The sequence below is a fragment of the Hyaloscypha bicolor genome (genome assembly GCF_002865645.1).
Source record: "Hyaloscypha bicolor E unplaced genomic scaffold K444scaffold_125, whole genome shotgun sequence".
Classification (NCBI taxonomy): domain Eukaryota; kingdom Fungi; phylum Ascomycota; class Leotiomycetes; order Helotiales; family Hyaloscyphaceae; genus Hyaloscypha; species Hyaloscypha bicolor.
The window spans coordinates 866,450-888,497 of record NW_020194627.1 but is presented as its reverse complement, the minus strand read 5'-3'; the positions used below and the strand labels follow the sequence as shown (position 1 = coordinate 888,497).

At 47.7% G+C, this 22,048-nt stretch overlaps 8 protein-coding genes across 8 annotated transcripts; 4 read left to right on the top strand and 4 right to left on the bottom strand.

Annotated features, from left to right (window-relative positions):
* The first annotated feature begins 446 nt into the window (after positions 1-446).
* Positions 447-3,480, top strand: K444DRAFT_89977 (BRO1-domain-containing protein). The gene is made up of 4 exons (XM_024888790.1): positions 447-494; positions 555-792; positions 842-1,541; positions 1,585-3,480. Exons 1-4 carry the CDS (start codon positions 487-489, stop codon positions 3,177-3,179), a joined length of 2,541 nt encoding a protein of 846 aa, XP_024732433.1. The 5' UTR covers positions 447-486; the 3' UTR covers positions 3,180-3,480.
* K444DRAFT_89996 (pisatin demethylase) lies at positions 3,481-5,813 on the top strand. Its single transcript, XM_024888792.1, has 6 exons — positions 3,481-3,980; positions 4,034-4,230; positions 4,284-4,642; positions 4,723-4,848; positions 4,926-5,406; positions 5,503-5,813. Exons 1-6 carry the CDS (start codon positions 3,782-3,784, stop codon positions 5,623-5,625), a joined length of 1,485 nt encoding a protein of 494 aa, XP_024732432.1. The 5' UTR covers positions 3,481-3,781; the 3' UTR covers positions 5,626-5,813.
* Positions 5,814-5,870: 57 nt separating this feature from the next.
* On the bottom strand, positions 5,871-6,963 carry K444DRAFT_89987 (uncharacterized protein). Its single transcript, XM_024888791.1, has 3 exons — positions 6,803-6,963; positions 6,682-6,747; positions 5,871-6,598 (listed from the first exon to the last, which is right to left on the bottom strand). The coding sequence occupies exons 2-3, from the start codon at positions 6,709-6,711 to the stop codon at positions 6,002-6,004; spliced, it is 627 nt and encodes a 208-aa protein (XP_024732431.1). The 5' UTR covers positions 6,712-6,747; positions 6,803-6,963; the 3' UTR covers positions 5,871-6,001.
* Positions 6,964-7,161: 198 nt separating this feature from the next.
* Positions 7,162-9,594, bottom strand: K444DRAFT_633655 (glycosyltransferase family 1 protein; the record flags this gene model as incomplete). The annotated part of the gene is made up of 3 exons (XM_024883642.1): positions 7,162-8,746; positions 8,799-9,402; positions 9,456-9,594. The coding sequence occupies 3 exons, from the start codon at positions 9,592-9,594 to the stop codon at positions 7,162-7,164; spliced, it is 2,328 nt and encodes a 775-aa protein (XP_024732430.1).
* Positions 9,595-12,288: 2,694 nt separating this feature from the next.
* On the bottom strand, positions 12,289-12,757 carry K444DRAFT_633654 (uncharacterized protein; the record flags this gene model as incomplete). The annotated part of the gene is made up of 2 exons (XM_024883641.1): positions 12,289-12,365; positions 12,424-12,757. The coding sequence occupies 2 exons, from the start codon at positions 12,755-12,757 to the stop codon at positions 12,289-12,291; spliced, it is 411 nt and encodes a 136-aa protein (XP_024732429.1).
* Positions 12,758-15,226: 2,469 nt separating this feature from the next.
* On the top strand, positions 15,227-16,215 carry K444DRAFT_89950 (uncharacterized protein). Its single transcript, XM_024888789.1, has one exon. It carries the CDS (start codon positions 15,316-15,318, stop codon positions 15,916-15,918), a length of 603 nt encoding a protein of 200 aa, XP_024732428.1. The 5' UTR covers positions 15,227-15,315; the 3' UTR covers positions 15,919-16,215.
* A 429-nt stretch (positions 16,216-16,644) lies between these two features.
* Positions 16,645-17,444, top strand: K444DRAFT_537797 (uncharacterized protein; the record flags this gene model as incomplete). The annotated part of the gene is made up of 2 exons (XM_024875492.1): positions 16,645-17,030; positions 17,087-17,444. 2 exons carry the CDS (start codon positions 16,645-16,647, stop codon positions 17,442-17,444), a joined length of 744 nt encoding a protein of 247 aa, XP_024732427.1.
* A 1,850-nt stretch (positions 17,445-19,294) lies between these two features.
* On the bottom strand, positions 19,295-21,719 carry K444DRAFT_633652 (putative 5-methyltetrahydropteroyltriglutamate--homocysteine methyltransferase; the record flags this gene model as incomplete). Its single annotated transcript, XM_024883640.1, has 3 exons — positions 19,295-21,367; positions 21,424-21,643; positions 21,709-21,719. The coding sequence occupies 3 exons, from the start codon at positions 21,717-21,719 to the stop codon at positions 19,295-19,297; spliced, it is 2,304 nt and encodes a 767-aa protein (XP_024732426.1).
* Positions 21,720-22,048: the final 329 nt, after the last annotated feature.

Genomic DNA, 22,048 nt, shown 5'->3' with positions numbered 1-22,048 from the left:
TCTGGGTCTGTTCAGGCGACGGAGTTAAAAGTTGGAAGATGGCCGTCGTTATTATCGGGTAAAGCTAAAATATCACATCAACGGTCACAAGCTTGTCTGATCTTGAATGACGCAGCGAAAGGATCTTTTGAAGATAGGAGAAAGGGGGCGGAGATCATCACGTGAACGTTGGAGCCCTCCCGTCTGCACTTGAAGATGATACGAAGATAGAATGAGGTTAAAAAGTAGGGGACAGGATCTGCGAGCATTACGAACGATTGGTCTGGCAGGCCAGACCGAACGAATCAAAACAAAATGCAGTCGAACCGGAGAGTTCTCCTTTTTGATGTGTCCCTGTGAGCCAATGAAAACCTGGACGAAATTGTCGCCTGAATTCGTGCCTCTGATTCAAGGCCTGATGAAGTCATCGTCAACATCAGGTTGGAAGAACGCGTGAGCAAAACCATCTCTGAACGCGTCAACAGACTCACATTGTTCGGAGTCGGCATGGCTAGGTAAGCGCTGTCCCCCTCTCACGGTCTTCTCGGCCAGTCGAGCTGCTAATCAACTCCCAGCAACATCCTCTTCCTGCCCTTCCGCAAAACGAACAGCCTTGCCTTATCGACTGCAATCAAGCAGTACATCTCCAGCAAATATGACCAGCATCCGGATATGTTCAAGCAGGACTTGGACGTTATTGATGCTCTAAGAAGGGATGCGGTTCACGTGCGAGAGCCGCATATCAGTGGAATCAAGAAACTCTCCGCCTATGCGGGGCAACTTTCTTGGATTGGGGGGAAATTTCCTATAGATGTGCGTAACCTTTTGTTGGCAAAACCCCATGCTGACACGATATTGCCAGATTGGTGTAGACTTCACATGGTACCCGGCACTTGGCTACAATACCGAAAGACCGATTTCTCAGAATAACCTCAAATTCGAACTGGCCAATGTCCTCTACAATCTTGCTGCCCTCTACTCCCAACTGGCAATGGCCTCGAACCGTGGCACAACTGAAGGACTACGGGCAGCATGCAACTATTTCTGTCTCTCTGCAGGGGTCATCTCCCACATCAAGAACGCAGTCATCCCAGAGCTCCGCTCTACTCCTCCCGAAGACATGGACGACTCCACTCTCGAATCTCTGTCCCAACTCCTCCTCGCACAAGCGCAAGAATGTTTTTGGCAAAAGGCTGTTATGGATGGATACAAAGATGCGTCAATAGCAAAGTTGGCTGCTAAGGTTTCCGATTTCTATGGTGCCGCTGGGGATTGGGGCGTGAAGAGTGAGGCGATAAGTTCGGAATGGATACATCATACTACAGCCAAGCACCATCATTTTGCTGCTGCAGCACAGTATCGACAGGCTTGTGATTGTTTGGAGAAGAGAAAATATGGTGAAGAGGTGGCGAGACTTCGGGACAGCATATCCTGTGTCAACGAAGCACTGAAGGAGGCCAAGTATCTTAATAAAACAGTGATGAATGATTTGAATGAGTTGAGGAACAAAGTCACTGAAGATCTCAAGAGGGCGGAGAAAGACAATGATTTGATCTACCTCAGTAAGTAGCTTGATCCTGGTATTTTCACGGGCTTATATTGCAGGTCCTGTCCCACCCAAATCGGAGCTCAAGACTCTCGAACGAGCAAATATGGCGATTGCCAAGGTGCCAAAACAAGTATCAGCACCTTCCGAATTTATTGGAGACAAGGGAGAATTTGGGCCTCCCCTGTTTGCCAAGCTTGTACCGTTCGCTGTTCATGTTGCTGCAAGCATCTATGAAGAAAGAAGAGATCGTCTTGTCAATACCAACATCATCGACGAACTCGAGATCTTGACAACCAAGATCCATGACACACTATCATCGCTCAATCTTCCCGGATCTCTCCAAGCGCTGGAGAAACCTCTCGGCTTACCACCAAGCCTGACATCTCATGCTGAGGAAATTCGTCAAGCAGATGCCCTTTCCAGACTCCAAAGATCATTCTCAGACACCAACAAACTCAAAGCCTCCGATGATGCAATCTTCAACGAAGGTAGAGAACTCCTTCAAGCAGAAGCAGCTGAGAACGACCGACTCCTCAAGAAATATGGCACTGACAGATGGACACGTCCCGACTCAAAATCTGCTGCTGCTAAATTATATGCCCAAGTCACCGAAATCGATGGCTACCTCAAGAGTGCAGGAAACAGCGACCAGCTCGTCGTCAGTAAGTTCCGTGAATGCGAAGACATGCTCCGTATTCTGTCTAGCACCGACCGCGACATTGGGAACTTCGTCCCCAGTAGCCGCCGTGTCGCCATCCCTCCAAAACTTGAAGGCGAGGTCTCACGTCTCCGCAACAGCCTCAACGAGGTGAGTCGTCTCGAGTCTCGCCGCCGACGCAAGATCGAAGCCCTTCGAGAAAAAGCAAAGAAGGACGATATCAATAACAGCATTCTCGCCGAAGCTGCACGACTTGAACGTGAATACCCTAGCCAAACATTAGTCCCCGCCCATTTTGAAGACTTTTTTGAACAGCGCCTCCAAAAGTACGATGTCGATCTCGCGGGCGTGAAGTCCGAGTCCGACGAGCAAGATCGCTTGACTTCACAACTCGAAGCCGCGAACACATCTTTCGTGGCAGCAAGGAAAGGTGACACCAGCTCCCGCGAACGCGAACAAGCATTGCAGAAACTAGAGAATGCATATTTCAAATACAAAGAAATAGTCAGCAACCTCGAGGTCGGGCGAAAATTCTACAACGATCTTGCCAAAATCGTCGGCAGATTTCGGGATGGCTGTAAAACATTCGTCTACGAAAGAAGAGAAGAGGTCTTAAGGATCGAAAACGACCTCTCGCTCCCTCCGCTGTCGAATTTGACACTTTCGCCGCAGCCACAGCAGCCGAGAACGTACAACACGCGCTCATCCTCCCATGGACCTCCACCTCCGAGTCAGAATCTGCCGCAGGCATATCAGCCGCCTATGATAAATAGCGAGAATATCCCTGCGCCCATACCGCAAAGGGCGAATGTTTCAAGTATGACGACACCGCCGATTACGCCGCAGACGTGGAATCCGGAATTGGGGATTAAGTTTGGTGGGCCGCCGCCGCCGCCGCCGGGGCAGGGGCCGGGGCAGGGGCAAGATCAAGCAGGACAGAGACCGGGTGGTGGTGGGACGTGGGATCCGAACAGGGGGTTTAAGTTCGGTTGAGGGGTGTTAGAGAGATGGAGGTTAGGAAAGGCGTGAAGGGAAGATGAATTATGATTAATGACCGAAGTACAGTATAGCATTTTCGGAGTCAGCAGGGCAGGAGAGCGATAAGCGGGAATGGATTCACAGGCAATTGCCGCAATCAAGGACTGTTTTAGGAACTGTAAGTTTTGGTTGTGTGCATCTTTGAGTCGCGTTTCATTTTGACTCGAGAAGTAGAGGTTCAAGTGAACCGTAGAGCAACCTCAAATCTCGCCCTCAACATTGTTGTACAACGCGGTTTGATGAGCGATGAAAGATGGAGCTTTCATCACATCTTTTACGACAGGTGAATCCCAAAGCAACTTTGTTAGTATCTATCGCGCAATTGAGCGGATGAAATCTCCATATCGTTGTCTCACCACACCTTTCAATATCCTTGCCTGGGGAGCAAGTCTTGCATGCCCGTATTTGCACGGGGAGCCACGAGGGCCTCCCCGATTGGGCACATTGCTGTTACACGCACTTTCTACCAACATGTAACCCCGCTCTCCGTTCAAAGACCGCGACACCTCCATATACCCCATCTCTATCGGTCTGTATAGGACCCCCTCAAACCGTACATGGCTTTCTCACGCGAGATCTGGACTTTGCTCGCTATCCTCCTAATAGGATATGCTTTCATATCAAGGCTCCGCACTTGGTTCCGCCTGCGCCATATTCCAGGCCCACCTTTCGCTGGGTTCTCGAAAGCCTGGCTCCTCAGGAAGGCAATAGGCGGTCGCTTCCATCTAGATACGGCTGAAGTGTGCGAGAAATACGGTAGCGGCCTCCTTCTCCCTTGCAAGAAAAGACTTTGCTAAAGTGGATTGTAGGTTCACTCGTGCGACTCGGCCCAAATGAGCTCTTCACGAGCGATCCCACAATTTTGAGGCGGATGTCCGCTGTTCGGTCACCCTATCGGAAATCGGAATGGTATGACGGTGCACGCCTTGAGCCGGAATACTTCTCCATGTTCTCGGAGATGAACGAGGAACGGCATTTGGAGCTTCGAGCAAAGTGCGCCGTGGGAGTAAGTCCGCCTTATCAAATTACGCGACCATGTGGCTTATAGAAATCTCTAAGTATGCCGGCAAAGATAATGAGTACCTGGAGATGTCCATCGACGACAATATCGCTAAGCTCGTGCAATTCCTAGACTCTAGATATGTGTCTACATCAATGGAATTCAAGCCCGCGGACATGGCTGCCAAGTTCCAGTTTCTTACTCTTGATATTATTTCTAAAATCGCGTTCGGGACAGCGTTTGGAAATCTAGAGGCTGATGATGATGTGAGCTCGTATGCGAAGACCATGGAGGATTTGTTTCCCTTGGCTACCCTGCTCGGGACCTGGCCTGCGCTCGCGAAGGTGTTCTTCTGGAAACCTCTCCGGCGGTTCCTCCCGAAAGAGACGGACACCGTTGGTATGGGCAAATTAATGGGGTTCGTATCTCCCTCGCTATTGACCCTCTCTCTTATTACTATTGGATAACGGCTCTCTGACTGTATGCTGTTATAATTAGGATTGGGAAGCAAGTAGTCGCGGAGAGATTCGGTCCAAATAAGAAAGTCAAGCGGGACATGCTGGGCTCCTTTCTCGCTCACGGCCTCACGCAAAGGGAAGCACGGTCCGAGTCTCTTCTCCAAATGTACGCCCCTTTCCCCCACCTTATCCTCACCCCTCACCCCTCCTCAGCCCTCTCTAACCCCTCTCCTTCATATGTAGAGTAGCAGGCTCCGACACCTCCGCAACAGCCATGCGCGCCACCCTCCTGCACATCATCACCAACCCCACCGTCCAAGCAAAACTCCTTAACGAGCTCTCCTCTTCCAACCTATCTTCCCCCATCACCGACGCCGAAGCCCGCAAACTGCCTTACCTACAAGCAGTCATCAAAGAAGGGCTCCGCATCTCCCCTCCCGCCACGGGCTTTATGTCGAAAACCGTGCCCATTGGCGGCGACACTCTTCGCGGGTTGTTCGTACCTGAAGGAACGATGATTGGCTGGAGTCCATTTGGAGTGATGCGGAATCAGATCTTGTGGGGGGAAGATGCGATGGTTTTTCGCCCCGAGCGCTGGCTTGAAGGGAACCCGGACCAGATTGCAATGAGAGAGTTTGACGTGGAGTTGTGTTTTGGGTATGGGAGGTATCAGTGCCTTGGCAAGAACATCGCGGGGATTGAGCTGAATAAGGTTTTCGTTGAGGTGAGTGAAATTTCTCACATTATATCAAGAATGACAAGAAAAGCATTCGGCTGGTGATATTTGGGGACAGGTTCTAACATGGTGATTGCATACTAGCTGCTACGTAACTTTGATTTCCAAATCGTGGATCCCACGAGCCCGTGGAAGTGCTTTAATGCTGGCTTGTTTCTGCAGAGTGATTTTTGGGTGAGGGTTACGAGGAGGGTGCCGAGTTTCTGACTTTCTAATTATTTGCTGGCAATGAGGTGAAAACTGTGTGCAATGCATATCTTTCATTGATGCGGTCGGTGGTGGCAATGCTTCTTTTCGAGTGGCGGGCGCGAATCTGATCATTTGGGAGCTTCGAGAGGAAGTGCAGCCCTCCTTTCGCTTCTTTTTCCAGCTTGCACTTTGCAATGGGGCTTCTTCCTGCTTCGGTATAGGGCTTGGTGAGATTCGACGAAGATAATGCTCTTTTTTCTTTTTATAAGTGCGTGTCTTAATCCGAAGCCTTAAGCTCGATGAGTGGAACCACGATCGCGATAATAGCCGACGAAGCAGATTAGTGTTTCGCGTTAAGCCAGGTTTAATCGGAATACCCAGTCTCGGATGGCTTCTACTTTGTCAATAGCTGTGGCTGATACGCTAGTAATGTCTCGCCGGACGAGGGGATAGTTTTAAAAAGTGCGGAGGAGTTAAAATTGCCCGGAGACAGGGAGTTTTCGTATATGAATGTAACGAAACTGGCCCAACCTGGTGATTTCGTTGTTGTCGAATTCAGCCACAATGACGGCCAAAGTCGAGTGACAATGGCCGGTCCAATTGCCCTGACACCGGAGATGTAACGTACACGACTAAAATTGGGGCAGTGGTCAAGGCCTTCGATGCATATATGACAGAAGCCACGCAGACTTTTGGGAAACTGAGAGCGCATGTGATTATATCCAACCAAACGCCGAATAATCCCTGGGAATCCGGGACTTTTAATTATGCAGCTAGCGGCCTTATCAGGGGTGCTGCGTTGGCAGCGAAGAATGTGGCGAATGGTAATATTACCTTTGTGGATCATGGGCAGTATGCTGCGAATGCTAATAAGGCGCTGGGAAAGGAGGCCGTGGGCGTGTTCTATCCGAATGACCATATACATACTTCGCCGGCGGGAGCGGATGTTGTAAGCAAGGATTTTGTGAAGTGTGTTGTTTGTGTGAATATTCTGTCGAAGAATTATGTTAAGAATGAGATGAGTACGATTCTGGGAGCTTGTATTTGGTCGTGTAATAAGATAGGAAGGCGCACATCTATATTTTTGTAGCCCGATGAATTCATAGGGTATATAGGAGCAGCAATATCTGACCCTGAGTACTGCTTTTGATGTGAGATTCTATTTTTTGGCGAAGAAGTGAGAGATCACCCGTACATTTTGAACTGCATTTCACCCTTCACTATTTGTTTGCGTACCACCCTACAAATGAGAAATGTCATATCTTCTTTTCGAGGTCCAGAGGGTGTTTTAAGACATCTCGTCCATCGAAAAGCAATCTGGGTATCCCTCTTAATGTGACTCATTCACCATTCATCATCCAACAAATAAATTAACCAAGAATGTCTTGGTTGGTTTCCCACCGCCGTGACCGAGCAAGATGTGGAAAGTCGGTATCGTTTGCTTCGATGCTGATAGCTCCACGAGCATTGTAGCCGACTCACCCTCGCCGGTGTGCTTTCTGCTTTGCCAGCATATCTCCTGCCTTGCCAACGGGTTGGAGCATAAGCCCATATTCAACCTGAAGGAGTAGACGGCAACGATTTATCTCTCCTTCGATCCGTTGCTGCACTTGTCGAACTCGTCCCTGTACTCGTAGGTGTCAAGCTGTACCCCGAGCTTGAACTGCTCCCAGTCTGCTCCTTCTTCAACACCAGTCCTAGCTGCTGCCACTGTCTTAACACATCCTGCCTCTGCTCCGCCGTCGCATTTTTCGCCTCTTCAAACCCTTCGGCAAAGTGCACTGCAAGAATGAAACTCAGCGTATCCGAACTCAGCTTCCTCCTGATAGAGGCATAAAGAGCACGCATGCCGTACGCTTTACCGCTTATCACCAGGCCTCGGGTTGGAAAGAAGAAGTTGAAGGCACCCTTCCCGAGTCCTTTGCCGAAGCCTTTCCAGCCGTCCTTTTTGGCGCCTTTGTATGGTTCATAGACAATCGCTGCTTTTGACTTGGCGACATTAACCGGCCAGTGCAGTATACCAGAGGCAATTGAACCCAGAGTCCCAAGGATGGGGTTGGCTCCAGTCGAGTTCGCAACCATGAAATGTTCTGCGGTCGGATATTCGCAGGGTCGATACAATTTCAATTGATTGACATCCAGAATGCCTTCTTCCCCTAGAACGGCCGCTGCGAAGGCGCTTAACTTGATGTCGTCGGTCTTCGATCCTTTGGTGGCGATCTGCCAGACAGCTACTCGGTTTGGAGCCATCATACAGCGCAGTCTAGGAATATGCAGCTGCTCGTGAAAGCTAGCTGCACCGGATTCACACCCATTTTCCTCGCGGATGCGCTCTCCGAGCTGCTTTGCTCGTTCAAGTGTTTCAGGTTTCAGAGCAACAAGAATGGCCTCAGCAAGCTTGTCCGCCGTGAGGTCCTTATAAGGCACGGGGGCAGGGCCAGCACCTGCACGTGCCACCATTGCTCCCCAGAAAGGCTGGTCGCCAAAGAAAGGAACAATGACAGTGGGACGGCCTAGAGCAATGCCTGCCGCTGTTGTCCCTGCTCCACCGTGATGAACAACACAGGACACGTGTTTGAAGAGCCAGTCGTGTGGACAGTTGCCGAGCATGAAGACACCCTCAGGTTTATCTAACTCATCCCCGCCCAAACCACCCCAACCTTTCGAAACCAAAGCTCGTTGCCCTGTCTTTTTGACGGCTTCGAAGATTAGTTTCGTCATGGCATTGGGATCGTCGACGACGATTGAGCCAAAGCCGATGTAGACAGGTGGGGGACCAGCGGCCAGGAAGTCGGCAAGATCGGTGGCAGGTTGGTAGTTGGACGCCAGAGAAAGGAAGTAGAAACCGGAAATGCTGATGTAGCGGCCCCAATCTTTGGGTTTGGGAATCAGTGCTGGAGACCAACAGTACGTATACGGTATTTGCAGTCGGTGAAGCACAGTGGTAGCCGCCGCTTGTGAGAGGGTTACCAAATTCAGAGTCTCTTCCCTGAACTTGTTGATGATGTCGCCCAGTCCTTGCCAGGTCATCATGTCAACTAATGTGTAGGTCAGCTCGTTAGCCATACTTCCACTAGCATTGGAAGATTTGATGTTCGCGATAGGATGAGGGAAATCCTGCGTTGGTGACCAGGGCATACTAATGACTCCCATCAATACTCCAATACTCCAATATTTCAGGTGGGACTTACGTGAACATCAAATGCAATGGAATCCCCAATTTCTCTGCACAATGAATATGCGCAAAACTCGGCGGATTTGCAATGATAGCATTTGCAATAAACGGGTTCACCCGGGGCGTTGTGTCATCATCTTCTTTAATCTCATCAGCATCAGCACAAGATTTCCAGCACCCCTGGAGAATCTCAGCCATGCCCTTACGCCTCTTCCCCACATCCCCAGCCTTCAGCGACTCCATCCCTGGTACAAGGCCTGGATTCTTGACCATAAACGCCATCAATTCGGCGGGGTCACCACCAATATTGAAAAACTCTAATCCATTCTCCTCAACGAACTTCTTGAACGTCCCATGTGTAGCTAGCCGCACACGGTGGTTGTATTTATTCTTGAGCTCTATCCCCAGGGCAACAAAAGGTTGCACATCTCCTCGCGATCCAACAACGTGTATCACGATATTTAATGGTGGAGGGGCGTCAGAGGATGAGGCAGCGGCATATGTCGTGAGTGGAGGGGTTGGGGTCTGAGCCTCCTGTTGGGCATCTAGTCGAATCCGTTTAATCTGATTCGCAAGCGCCGCATCGGTTTCGTTTATATGTATATCGACACGTCCGTCATCTGGCGTTTTGGTGAGTTTAAGTTATGAACAGACAATAATGGGCGAAACTCACCTCGCACTTGGGTCTGGGTGCTGAATCCATCTTGACTCACGTCCAAAACACCGGTGGAATCGTTATATGTTGGCGGCGCATTTCCGTCCGATGGTTGAGTGCCTTGCTCTGAGTAGGCAGGAGGGGTGTTTGAAGCCATGGAAGCTTTGGGTTCGTCCCAATCAGTCTGTGCGGTGTAGTGAAGGGATGCAGCTCCATGAACAACTATTCCGCGCCTCACAAGAGGAGATTTCGTCGCATGAGGTAGATGAAGCTGTAGCAGATACCACTTTATAGTGGGAAGTAAGAAAAGAGGCTTGAGAAAGGTGTATGTGAGGAAGAGCTCAAGCTCGAGCTCGGTGGAGATAAAGTTGGCAGCTTAATGTGAGGTTTCAGGGTTCTGAACTTACGAGGTTAGCGTGCGGAATCAGCATCCTGCATGCTGAATTGGGAAAACACGGCACCATTTCGACCAGGATCGAATCCCTGAGGCGCTGAAATCTAGCGACTATTCCCGTTTTCATTAAGCGAGCCCCAATTTCTCACGCCAGTCACAAAGGGAAAGATTTAAGATGTTAATATTTCTTGTTTTAATGAGTGTCGATAGTTGTTTCCTGACTAAAGTATCCCATTCAAAGAAATCCCCCTCAAGTCCTCCGCGTCCAAGTCTCTGCTCCTAAAACCAAGATATAGCAATATATCCCTCCTCAAAATGATCTGCAAAACCAACCATCCACAAATTGTATGGTCCAGCTCTGAACATAGAAGCTGACGGAGCGTCCAGCTTCTTCTTGGGTGGGCACCAACAGTCGCCGGTGCCGCTACAAAGACACATACCACGGCGAGCAAGATCAGACCGAATCCGGGCTCGGCCTACTTGTTATCAGGGCATGGCGCGTAGTCGCCGGTGCTTGATCAAATAGGTATACAGATTTGTCGTTCGAATATTGTGGCTTCAGGAGAGGTTGCGACTGGCGCAGCAAGCGCTGAGACGCCGAAGAGAGCGACGAGGATTGTGGGACGCATGTTGGAACTAAATTTGGAACTCCTAGAATCGGGAAGGGATGTAGGAGGGGAGGTTACTTGATGGGTGCCGGCTTTAGTTTACGTTGATACAAATGAGTTACGACTTTGGGAAGACTTTGAGTGTTATGAAGATGAAGAAGTCTGTTGGGTTGAACACTCGGTCTAATGAGTGACGGGCGTTGAATTTTATAGGAGAGATGTTGAGCTTCTACTTATGCAACTCAGTAGGACGAGGAGACAACTATGCCTCCCCCGCTCTTGCAAACCCTTGTTCACAACATTGCCGCAGTCCTCCCGAAGAAATTTAATTCTTGGCCAAGATGAGGGATTAACAGATTCGAAACTAGACCTCTAGCATACCTACCTGATTTGTAGGATTTTCGAGAGGTATTGCGCCATGCCCGGTACAACAACAAGGCTAAGACTCTATAACTAAAGTTAGTCCAGTCAACTGTCAGCTCTGATTCTTCATTTGTAAAGGGTGGTGACGAAAGAGTCAGAGCGGGAAAGCCGTTGCCGTGGGGAGTGGAGTGTTGTAATGACAACCAAGTCCTCCAATCTTGATGAAATTTCATCCTTTGTCCAATCTGAAATTATTAGGCCTCCTCTTAATTGTTAGCGCCTGGAGGAGTCCATTTAAAAAAGCTAAGAAACATTATTAGTGTAGACCTGTGTCGATATGGCACTCGGCAAGTCAATGCGGTTTCCGTTCCTAGCAATTAACTTCCTGCACTCCGAGAAGCCTTCAACTATCTTATCTCTAAAGCAATCTGCCTAAATGTTCATGGCTAAATCATGTGTTTTTTGTGCCTCTCTAATACAGTAAAAACTCGCTATAAGGATAGGGTTTTTGTCGCCGATTCTTAAGGATATACCAAGGTATCCTTATATCAAGGATCACGTGTAGAGATATATAAATAGAAATATTACTAGGATTTGAAGATATATACAGAACCCCTCCATTCTAAGGCCTCACAATGCCCCAATTACCTGTAGATAATTCAATTACAGCTTGCTGTACCTTACGCTGGTAGATTTGCGTGCTTCCATCGCCGTACGGCACGTCGATCGGCCTCTGTCATCGCTCTGCGCCTCTTTTTAGCCTGTTGGGGAGCCATAGGATCGGTGGGGGGGAGGGTAATAGGCTGTGAAGGCTCTGGAACAGGGAGATTAATGCTTAGAATGCGGGTTTACTGGTGCCTGAAGGCCTGACAGGAGCGGTAAATTAGCCCATCACGTGCATGATTATAAGGATAAAATACCCAAAAATCAAGGTTGGGATAAAAAATCGTAAGGATAATCCTTATAGTAAGGATATCCTTAGCTCAGGGCTAATTTTTATTGGGATCCTAAGGTAGCATCCTTATGTTGAGGATATCCTTATATTGAGTATCCTTTTAGCGAGTTTTTACTGTACCTACAAATGCGGGTTACTTGAGGTGACTGAGTAAGCTTGGAACAACTAACAAACTAGCAGGCTTACCCGATGCAAGTGGGCGGCGAGGTTTCCACTTAGTCGCGGATTTGACTACGAAAACTTCAAATCCCCTAATCAACAGCTAGACTGCTGCCTAAAATGAGACCAGCAGAGGGAGAAAAGGATCATGAAATGTCGTATTTTGCTTGCATTGACAAATTTCGACTTCGGAAATAACTGCAATTTTGAAGTGTTTGCAGAAAGGATTCGGGAAAAGGGATTACCCCACAGAGTCAAGAAATAAGAGGTAATATTTATTTCAAGTAATCTAGAAGATACCAACAAAATGGATGCTGGTTGTCTCTAGGTACATGTTTCTGTCCAACTCGTCTAGGAACCGTCGGATATCATTCATTCCTCTGCAAAGCAGACTGCCTCAACATTGTTGCCATCAGGATCCAAGATGAAGGCCGCTGTTTCAATTCGATCTTAGCATTGTGCAAAAAGCTGCGTATCAAGAACTGAACTTGGAAATAGAGTGCATACCATAGTAATTTGCCATAAATGTTCTCAAACCTGGGCCGCCATTGTCATTGCCCCCCGCCTTGATGCCTGCGGCGTGAAATTCATCCACTTGCTTTCGTGTCTTGGCGTAGAATGAGATGTGCACAGGGCTGGGTTTTACAGCATTCCCATTTGCAGCACTGGGAGTGTATTTCCTCAGCATAAAACAAGGAATCGGTGTCGAATTATCTGAGGGTCCTATTACTGTCACTGTAGGATACGTCTTTGTCGTATAGGAGAGCGTTGACAGCAGTTTGTCGTAAAACTTTGTAGCAGCCTCGACGTCAGGGACGCGGATTCCTACGTGGCCAAGCATGGTAGTATGTTGTTCGGTATAAGCACGTTTCTCGCCGCAAAAGTTTGAGATACAAAAGGCTGGCGCAGAAAATCTTGGGCAAAATCCTGGATGGAATCTTTGAAGCTCTTCGGCCAGAACGAGAGGTTTCTATCATGTCAATGGTAGAGTTTACTAGAATCGTTCCTTACAAATGGAACTCATGCAACGTAAGCATCAATTACCAAGCCTCGCATGAACTAAGCTGTTTATTGGTAACCAAGGCTGCCCGGTCTGAGCTTGCGTTTGTCTGCAGAGCCATTCCTCTGCCGACTCTGCCGACTCTGACCGTGATGGGTTAGTTAACATTGAAAGGCACTCCTGACTCGCAAACGGGGATTTGAAGATTGGACAATTATTAATCTTCCGTTTATCAGCTGCAGCGTTTGTGGGATATTGGGGTAGGAAATCAGGAAAGTTCAATCCAGCCCACGATGATTGGGGGGATTGACGCATTGTGGATCCTTACCATTGGCCCGATCAGGAAATATTCCCTCGCAATGCCAAGGCGCGCTCTCTAAAACAGAAATAGATTTCTAAGTCGTTCTACCTCGACAGATCTACCTGACATCTTCTCTTCTGCCTGGAGGTAATGATATTTGCTACTTAGAATGAAAAGCTCGTCCATATCACGTGGTGGAGTTGCAGGACACAATCTTCCGGACCAAACTTCATCTATGTCAATATTGTAATATATACTTCTTGGGATCCTGAACGGTAGTATTCAAGTTGGAAGAAGATAAGCAAAGATATCAAGAAAAGGAGTAGAACGAACTACATTATTTCTGCCCTTTTTCGTCTGCTACAAGTGTGAGAAATGAATAGATTAGATTAGATTAATAGCTATTAATCTAATCTATTCATGAAACATTCTCATTAATCATATTCTATTCACGAATTAATTAAGCTAATCATGAATATTCATGAATACCTTGATTGGTACACACGTGACCACAACACGTGATAGACTAAACCAATTAGGCAAGGATCTTGCTCTAGCGCTGACTTAGCGAGCTTTTCTCCCGACTATTTAGGAGCGCTAGAGCGAGATCCTTGCCTAATTGGATTAGTTTATCACGTGCTATGGTCACGTGTATACTAATCAACGTATTCATGAATATTCATAATTAATAATTATTCTAATCTAATCAAAAATTTAAGTATTACGTTAATCATATTCTAATTAACTTATTCATGAATATTCATGATTAATTTGATTAATGTGATTAATTTTTTCGCACACTGGTCTGCGTCGAGGGGCTTCGGACGTAACGAGGATTGGCAACCGATCATTCGGATTAGCATGCTGCGCTGAAGTCGCACGTCTTAGCCAGCCGAGACTCACTTGGCATCTGGCTTACAATCTTTCCTGGCGGCTCGCTTGTGGTGAACTTCTTACTTGGATCTTCCCTTGAAAACACGCTTTTTTTGAATAAAGGTAACATGAAATTGGTAGGCATTTCTACTTGTTCAGAGTTCGCAACCTTTTGCTTCTGGCTTCCATTCTGACAACGTGTTAGCTATGTATCTTTCGGTCATTTACATAGTCTACGTGGCTTCGAGAGCAGCTTTCCTAATCTCCTCGCTCATGCCGGATTCTTCCTTTCTAAGCTCTTCAAATCTGTCCAGCCAGGAGCCCCACTAGTCGGTATTATATGATAATTAGTATTTTTTTTATTTAAAAAAAATGAAATAATGAAAGTTAGAAATTTTAAGGTCTTAAGAGAGCCTGAAAATTTAGCAATTAAGCACCCGGAACTTATTTACTTCGTATTCAATAATTGCTTTGCTTATTCTCTCTTACCTCAAAACTAGAGCTCTTACATAGACTTCTTATACTTATATGAAGAAATCTAATTTTTTTAAAAATTTGATTAAGTAAGTACAAGCAACAAATTAGGCATTATTAAAACTCTAAAATCTATTAATACCCCTATTTGATCCCCGGGGGAGGGAAAGGGGAGTACAATTCTAACGCTGAATTGGTTCTTGAGTAATGAACTCGGGAAATGCCGAGCGCTAGGCCAAAAAAAAAAAGATTCTGCCATCGACATCCCCAATCGGCACCCGAGGGGTGTCGTTTTAGTTTTCCCCATAATTCGGTTCTGGATATCTCTCTCGGGTCACGGCCGTAGCGCACACTCCCTATGTCGTCGCGGTTTTTCCGCCGTCGGCCCGCATGTTTCAGGGACAATTGTTAAGTGGTGGCCTGATTTCTTCGTGTAAATATCGCTTTGGCACACGGGCTGAAATCTAATAATCCTAGTGGTCTACAGGCGGCCGGAGCTGCATGCCCGATGTGAAAAATTATTCTTGCACAATGCCAAGATTGGCTCGAATACGAGCATTATGCCATTGCTCCGTTAAACAGTGCCCAGGTGAGCTTACTCAAAAACTTGCACCCCGAGGTCCTGTTATAAGATCGACGTCCTCAGCTCGAGCTTGACCAAATGCTTTACTTGCATTGTCGGAATCAAATTGCTTGAATTTGAAAGCATTTAATTTTTTTTCCAGCCAACTCTCAAGAGGAAACATTTACAATGTCGCAATTCAACATGCACAGTATCAAACGTGCGGCCCGGAAGGAAGCATGGTACGCCGACAGTTGGAACCCATTCCGGAAAAATATGGGTCCGCGAAGAGCAACTACATGGACAACATCAACAGAGCCGATATCTTTTGAGGCAGCACTCGAAGCCAGTATAGGCAGGCCACAATCCGGCGGCACCAAGGCAGATCAGATTGGAACCACTATTTCTGATAGCGAGCTCAAGTCCTCAAAGCTTCTCTCCAGAGTCACAGAACCGGTGACAACTTCATACCAGCTCGAATCTGAAGAGACTGCTGTAGAAAGACAGTCTACTCGACCTATTTCTACTCGACCTATTTCTAAGCCTCACAGAACGACGTTCTACAGCAAGTTCCGTTCAAAGTCTATGGAGGCATGGCTGAGTATGACGACCCGGACTAGTGTTGTGGAGCATACGTTCTCCGAATTGGACTCCCAAGAACTCTTCTGGGATCCATTTGGATCCTTGTCAGAAAAGTTGACGAGTAATGGGTATCCAGATACTAAGGCTTCCCCTCCTGGGGCAACTATACAAAGCTCACTTACTACAGAGGCTTCTCAGAAAAGAGCGTAAGTTCAAGCCTTACCCTCAGACTCAACAGACTGCTTAACACAGATAGGCTTGAGCCTGGGGTTGCTATATTATCTAAAGGGACCCCGGGGATAGAGCGGCAGGCCCTTGATATTCATCGTTTCCAAATCAAGCCGACAGGAATTTTGCCTCTGGGACCAGTGCAGCAACTGTCCTATCTACGCAACAAATCCGCTGCCAATAGAATTGACAGTCCAGCTTCGAGCCTCTTCATTGTCGAAGAGCCCTCACCATCCCTTATCGAAACACTCAGTGAAGCTTTTGGATGCGGTATTGAAGTTTTCAATGGCCATTTGAAGCGAGCTAGCGAGGACGTTGAAATACTTCTTCCAAGCACAAGACGGAGTCAATCCCATGTGGTGATACCGTACAGAACAACTTACCAGCCAAGCTTCCGGAAAGAACTCCGTAACTGTAGAAACTTGCGAAGTTCTTTTTCTCACGGCGGTCTCGTTACAACTGAGGAACATGTCACTTACTGGTTGTCTCCTATCATTGATGGATCGTGGACTGGTCAGTATATGTAATCATTTCTTAGTTGCTATTCCACCAATTCCCTCTGACTACTAGTTTCCTTTAGCTGTGATAGTTTGCGACGGGAATCCCATACTGTCGGGCAATGCCTCATCAAGGGACGAATCTATGCGTTCTAGTTTCGAATCTGCGATAAACTCGGTCTCAGCTCCGGAACTTCTCGACGACCCTTATATGATTGTTCGAATTCTGCTTCGGCTAGTCAGCACTCGCTGGACAAGCGTAATTCGCGACCAGGAAGGCTACATGCTCCCCGGTCTTAAGCCCCAATATACGCTATCCGGCGGGACCGACGAAAGACTTCTCGAAAAGGAGTCATTTGGCGAGTATCTGAAGCAGACACTCGGGATGCTTAGAATGGGGCTGCAGATTTTCCGGTCACTGAGTACTAAAAGCAAAGCCTTTTCTCTGGCTCAAGACGAGCTTTTGGCCGACTATGAGTACCTGGCAAACAAGGTTTCACTGCAAATTAAACAGAACACAATGAGTATACCGGTGATCACAGCAATGATTGGAATAGAGGAGAGTAGAAAAGCAATTCAGCAAGCCCAGGACGTGAAGTAAGTCTGCTACCTAATTCTAGTTGTTTTAAAGTTGTCTGACAACGGTTACTTAGAGCGTTAACCACTCTAGCAACTGTCTATATTCCACTCTCATTTGTTGCCGGTATATTTGGCATGAACGTTACACAATTGAACCCTAATCCCCTTGTCAACATCCCACTCTGGCTTTATTTCGCGACGGCACTTCCTATCACTGCAGTATCAATGCTCCTTGTCTGGCACTGGGGCTGGCTGAAAGATGGTACTGTATTCATCGGGCGTAAATTGTATCTTCTTGTTAGAATACTGTCACGGAAGGATAAGACAAGCTCAACGGCTGATGCTTTGATACATGCTGGGACTGTTGGTATGGCGGCTGGAGCTTCGGATGCATTCATACCTCAGGAAGTTACCGGCCGAGAAGAAGTGTAGTTGTTTAGGGACGGAGCAAACAGTTTGGATTTAGTTCATTAGGTATTACCCTTGATCTGTTTTCGCGAAATGGTGTTACTACTGACATAAATTGTGACAATGTCTATACCACTGAACGAGGGTACTTTAATTTCACAGCTACTTTCTACCATTTTTTGTAATCCGTATCCAATATAAATACATTAATATCATCAATTCAGGTGAGGTGTCAGCTGGCGAAGCCGGCAGTTTTAATCTGATGAATAAGTTCTGAGGAAATCTGATAAGATCGTTGCTTTCTCCTACCAATGGGAGAGTACGCCTGAGTGCAGGCTATTTATAAAGTGTGATTTTGCAGTGATAAGCTAGGAGCTTAGGATAATGATGTTCTCAAAGTCATAAAATGTCCGAAACTCTGTCTGTAGAAACACAAATAGGGAACATAATCTTAATTCATCTGATGTCAAATTTCATACCTTTCCAGTTCCGTCTCCATCCATTCCCAGAGCTTCTCAGTCACGTCATAATTATACGCATAAGTGCTTCCCTTGCCCGTACCCCAATAGGCTCATAATACTCCCTACTCGTAACACCCTTCGTAGTACCAGCCCAAAATTGGGATTTAACTCCCTCAACTGGCACCTCTGTCAGGGCAAGTACAACTTTGCTCAATAAAGCAATCAACCAATGCCCGCCAATGGGCGTGAACATGCATATCGTTTTGAAAGTCAATTAAGACTTCGTTGTGCAGCCCCTCCGCGCAGCGTCCCTTTGCGGGGATTTTGCGAACGTTGTTAGTGTACTATATTGCGCAAATTCTAGGAGATTGCTTAGATGATTAAATTTCTGGAATTTTGTGACCGAAGCCCTTCGCAGCCTGAAGGCGTTGGGCCCAAACGCGCCAGGGTGTATTCGGCCATCACCTACGGAAAGCCGTAACTATCACTCGTCCAAGTGAGAAATGTGATTTCACGTTTGCTGTTTACTGTTTACCCCACCAAAATTCGTATTCTCTCTCTCTGTAGACCTTATAAGCTTTTTATTTATAGTATTTTTTCTTCTTTTTATTAGTATACTACTTAGTTCTTATCCTAGCCTCTAGTTTTCTAATTCTTTTCTTAATAAAAATAAGATTACTAGTAATTATAATTATAATAATGCGTTTGCAATTATTACTTCTTAGCTTTACTCTTATAAAATCATTACATTTTTAGAGAAATATTTGCGTGCTTTGGCATTTACAACTGCTTGGGCAGTTGCTCAACGAACATCACAATCTGAATGGACTCGGTTGTCTTTGGCGTTTGGGCCACTGGAAGAAGAAGGCTTCATATATCCCAGATGACATGGTGGTTATCCAGGAACCTTTATCTTGGGTCGGGAATCGAGGACAAATTTGTGGTGTACTCACTCTCAATTTGCCAACAGCTTGAACACATCCCTGGAAAGGGCAATCACAAGTCAAGAAGGGGCCCAGATTTCCCGGTTGAAGAGGGTGTATTTTCTACTTCTAGTCTTCGTTCTCTGCTCCTTCCTTCGTGTAAAGGAGGATACAACACCACAGCCGCTCTCGCGAGCGACTCGACTCGATTCGATGCGCCATCCCTTTCCTTTCCATTCCATTCTGAAAGATGCCCGGTTGATGGATCATCAAATGCATGTTGAACATCGCAAAATAAAGAGGTAAAACCCATCGCAAGCTTTTGTCTTTATGCCATACCAGAAAACGCCGATGTTGAGATCGTCTCCCCTCCGAGGCTTAAAAACACCGCATCAATTCATCAAAGATAAAATGTCAAATTCGTGAACCGTCATTTTGACGCCGTGGTGACGCCGAACAAAGGAAAGGACGGGCGTAAAATTGAGGACTCCTACTTGGAGGCATATTTTTGGCGGTAGAACTTGGCGGCGTTGACCATGTTGGTCAGGGCAGCCTTGGTCTCGGCCCATTGACGGGTCTTGAGACCGCAGTCGGGATCGATCCAGAGCTGCTCAGGCTTGAGGTATGCCAACATCTCTTCGATTCTGTCCTTGATCTCTTGCTCGCTTGGGACACGAGGAGAGTGGATGTCGTAGACACCAGGGCCGATGTGGCGAGGATAAGCCTCATCGACGAAGACCTTGAGGAGCTTGGCGTCTGACTTGCTGTTCTCAATGGAGAGAACATCAGCATCGAGAGCGGCGATGGCGTGGAAGAAGTCCTGGAACTCGGAGTAGCAGAAGTGGGAGTGGATCTGGGTAGAGTCCTTGACGCCGGACACGGAGAGACGGAAAGACTTGACGGCCCAATCGAGGTATGCCTCACGCTCCTTTCCAGCACGGAGAGGAAGACCTTCACGGAGAGCAGGCTCATCAACTTGAATGACAAAGACACCAGCAGCCTCGAGGTCAACAACTTCATCACGAAGAGCAAGAGCAAGCTGCTCGGCCTGAACGGACTGGTGGACATCATCACGGGGGAACGACCATCTGAGGCAGGTGATTGGACCAGTCAACATGCCTTTCATCGGCTTCTTGGAGATGGAGACGGCGTATTTCGACTCTTTGACGGTCATTGGTGCAGGTCGGGAGATGTCACCAACAACGATCGGTGGACGGACGCATCGGGAACCGTAGCTTTGAACCCAAGCATGTGTGGTGAAAGCATAACCGTCCAGACGCTCACCAAAGTATTGAACCATGTCATTTCGCTCAGGCTCGCCATGAACGTAGACATCAAGGTCAAGCTCCTCTTGGATCTTGACAACATCTTGGATCTCCTTTTCGATGAACTTCTCGTATTGTTCAGCGGTGATCTCACCCTTGGTGAACCTGTTACGTTGAACACGGATCTCCTTGGTCTGGGGGAAAGAGCCAATGGTAGTGGTGGGGAAGAGTGGAAGACCCAACTCCTTTTGCTGTTGAGCGATACGGATGGGGAACTCGGACTTTCGGTTGTACATATCAGGGGTGATCTTTGATTGACGATCCTTGACCTTGGAGTCGTTGGTTCGCTTGGAGCTGGCGCGCGATTGGATTGACTTGGCGTTAGCCTCAAGAGCTTCGCGGACTGCTGCTGGGCCTTCAGTGACAGCCTTTGCGATCACGGCAACTTCAACAGCCTTCTCGGAAGCGAAAGAGAACCAGTCGGCAATCTCGGGATCGAGCTTCTTCTCGCTAGCGAGCGTGTGGGGGGTGTGGAGGAGAGAGCTGGACGTGGCAACAATGACACGCTCCTTTCCAAGCTTTTGGATGGCAGTCTCAACGGTCTCAATAGCACGCTTCAGGTTGGCCTTCCAAATATTACGTCCATCAACGACACCGGCAGAGAGAATAGTCTTCTCGCCCAATGCACCAATGACGGTCTCAAGTTGCTCTGGGTTTCGCACTAAGTCAACGTGAACAGCATAGACATCTGTTGGCAGAGCATCGATGTTGTGGACGATATCACCGAAGTACGTGGCGAAGACAATCTTTGGGATCTTGTCACCGAGAGCAGCAAGCTTCTCATACGTTGGCTTGAACGCAGCCTTGGTCTTGGCGGGGAGATCGTAGACGAGAGTGGGCTCATCGATTTGGACAGTCTCGGCACCAGCAGCCTTGAGCTTGACAAGGTATTCCTCGTAGACAGGGAGGAGCTTCTCGAGGAGGTCGATTGGGTTGACGGTCTGGCCACGGTCGGCTTTGCCAAGGTGAAGGAAGGACACTGGGCCGACAAGGACAGGTCGGGTGGCAATGCCAGCCTCCTTGGCCTCAAGGAATTCGACAACAGCCTTTGGGTTGGAGCTAAGCTTGAAAACCTGGTTGTCTTGTAGAGTGGGTTTGACGTAGTGGTAGTTCGAATCGAACCATTTTACCATCTCCAAACTGGGAACATCGACGCCATCCTTCTGGTGCCCACGGCCCATAGCAAAGTATTCATCAATGGGATCGAGGCCGTGTGTGGTATATCTTGGGGGTGCCGCCTGTGCAGAAGGAAGATTAGCATTGCTGCGCTCTTGGCATCTTGGAGAAAACTTACTCCAAAGTCCTGGATTTGGTGCAGAACTTGATCGTAGAGAGCGAAGTCATTGCTGGGAATAACATCGACGCCGGCCTTCTTTTGGATGTTCCAGTGCTCGAGACGAAGTCTCTTGGCTTCGCTCAGGAGATCAGCTTGGGAGAGCTTGCCGCCCCAGTATGCTTCTGTCGCCTTCTTCAGGTCACGGTTGACACCCATACGGGGGAAACCGAGGATCGATCTGCAAAAGACATGTTTATCAGCATTCTGAAGATCTGCCATATGTCTGCCATGCTTGGGACTCACGATTGAACCATGATTGCGGCTTTGCAAATTCGTGGTGCTTTGCGAAAAATTGCGGTAAGCTCGGATCAGCAATCAATTGGGCGATTGAAAGCCTAGAGTGGTCCGGTGTCGGAGTCACTGGAATTGAGTGGGAAGGGGGAGATGGAAAGGAAGAGGAAACTGAAGCACAGTCTCACCGAAGGAATCCAAAGAAGATATGGGGGAGAGAGGTGAAGAAGTGTTGAGGTTTGGAGAGTGAAGCGGTGTGGAGGAAATTTGTTCAGATTGCGTCTTTGGTGGAAGAGGGGTACGAGGGGCGAGCTATCTCTAGTGGGGTTAGCGTGGCTATCACGTGAAGCGT

Coding starts and splice junctions, on each gene's coding strand:
- K444DRAFT_89977 (XM_024888790.1), top strand. Junction 793..841: donor GGGGGAAATTTCCTATAGAT/GTGCGTAACCTT, acceptor CGATATTGCCAG/ATTGGTGTAGACTTCACATG. Junction 1,542..1,584: donor CAATGATTTGATCTACCTCA/GTAAGTAGCTTG, acceptor CTTATATTGCAG/GTCCTGTCCCACCCAAATCG.
- K444DRAFT_89996 (XM_024888792.1), top strand. CDS start 3,782: ATGGCTTTCTCACGCGAGATCTGGACTTTGCTCGCTATCCTCCTAATA. Junction 4,231..4,283: donor GAGCAAAGTGCGCCGTGGGA/GTAAGTCCGCCT, acceptor GAAATCTCTAAG/TATGCCGGCAAAGATAATGA. Junction 4,849..4,925: donor TCCGAGTCTCTTCTCCAAAT/GTACGCCCCTTT, acceptor CTTCATATGTAG/AGTAGCAGGCTCCGACACCT.
- K444DRAFT_89987 (XM_024888791.1), bottom strand. CDS start 6,711: ATGAATTCATCGGGCTACAAAAATATAGAT. Junction 6,599..6,681: donor CGGGCTACAAAAATATAGAT/GTGCGCCTTCCT, acceptor ATTCTTCGACAG/AATATTCACACAAACAACAC.
- K444DRAFT_89950 (XM_024888789.1), top strand. CDS start 15,316: ATGTCGCAATTCAACATGCACAGTATCAAACGTGCGGCCCGGAAGGAA.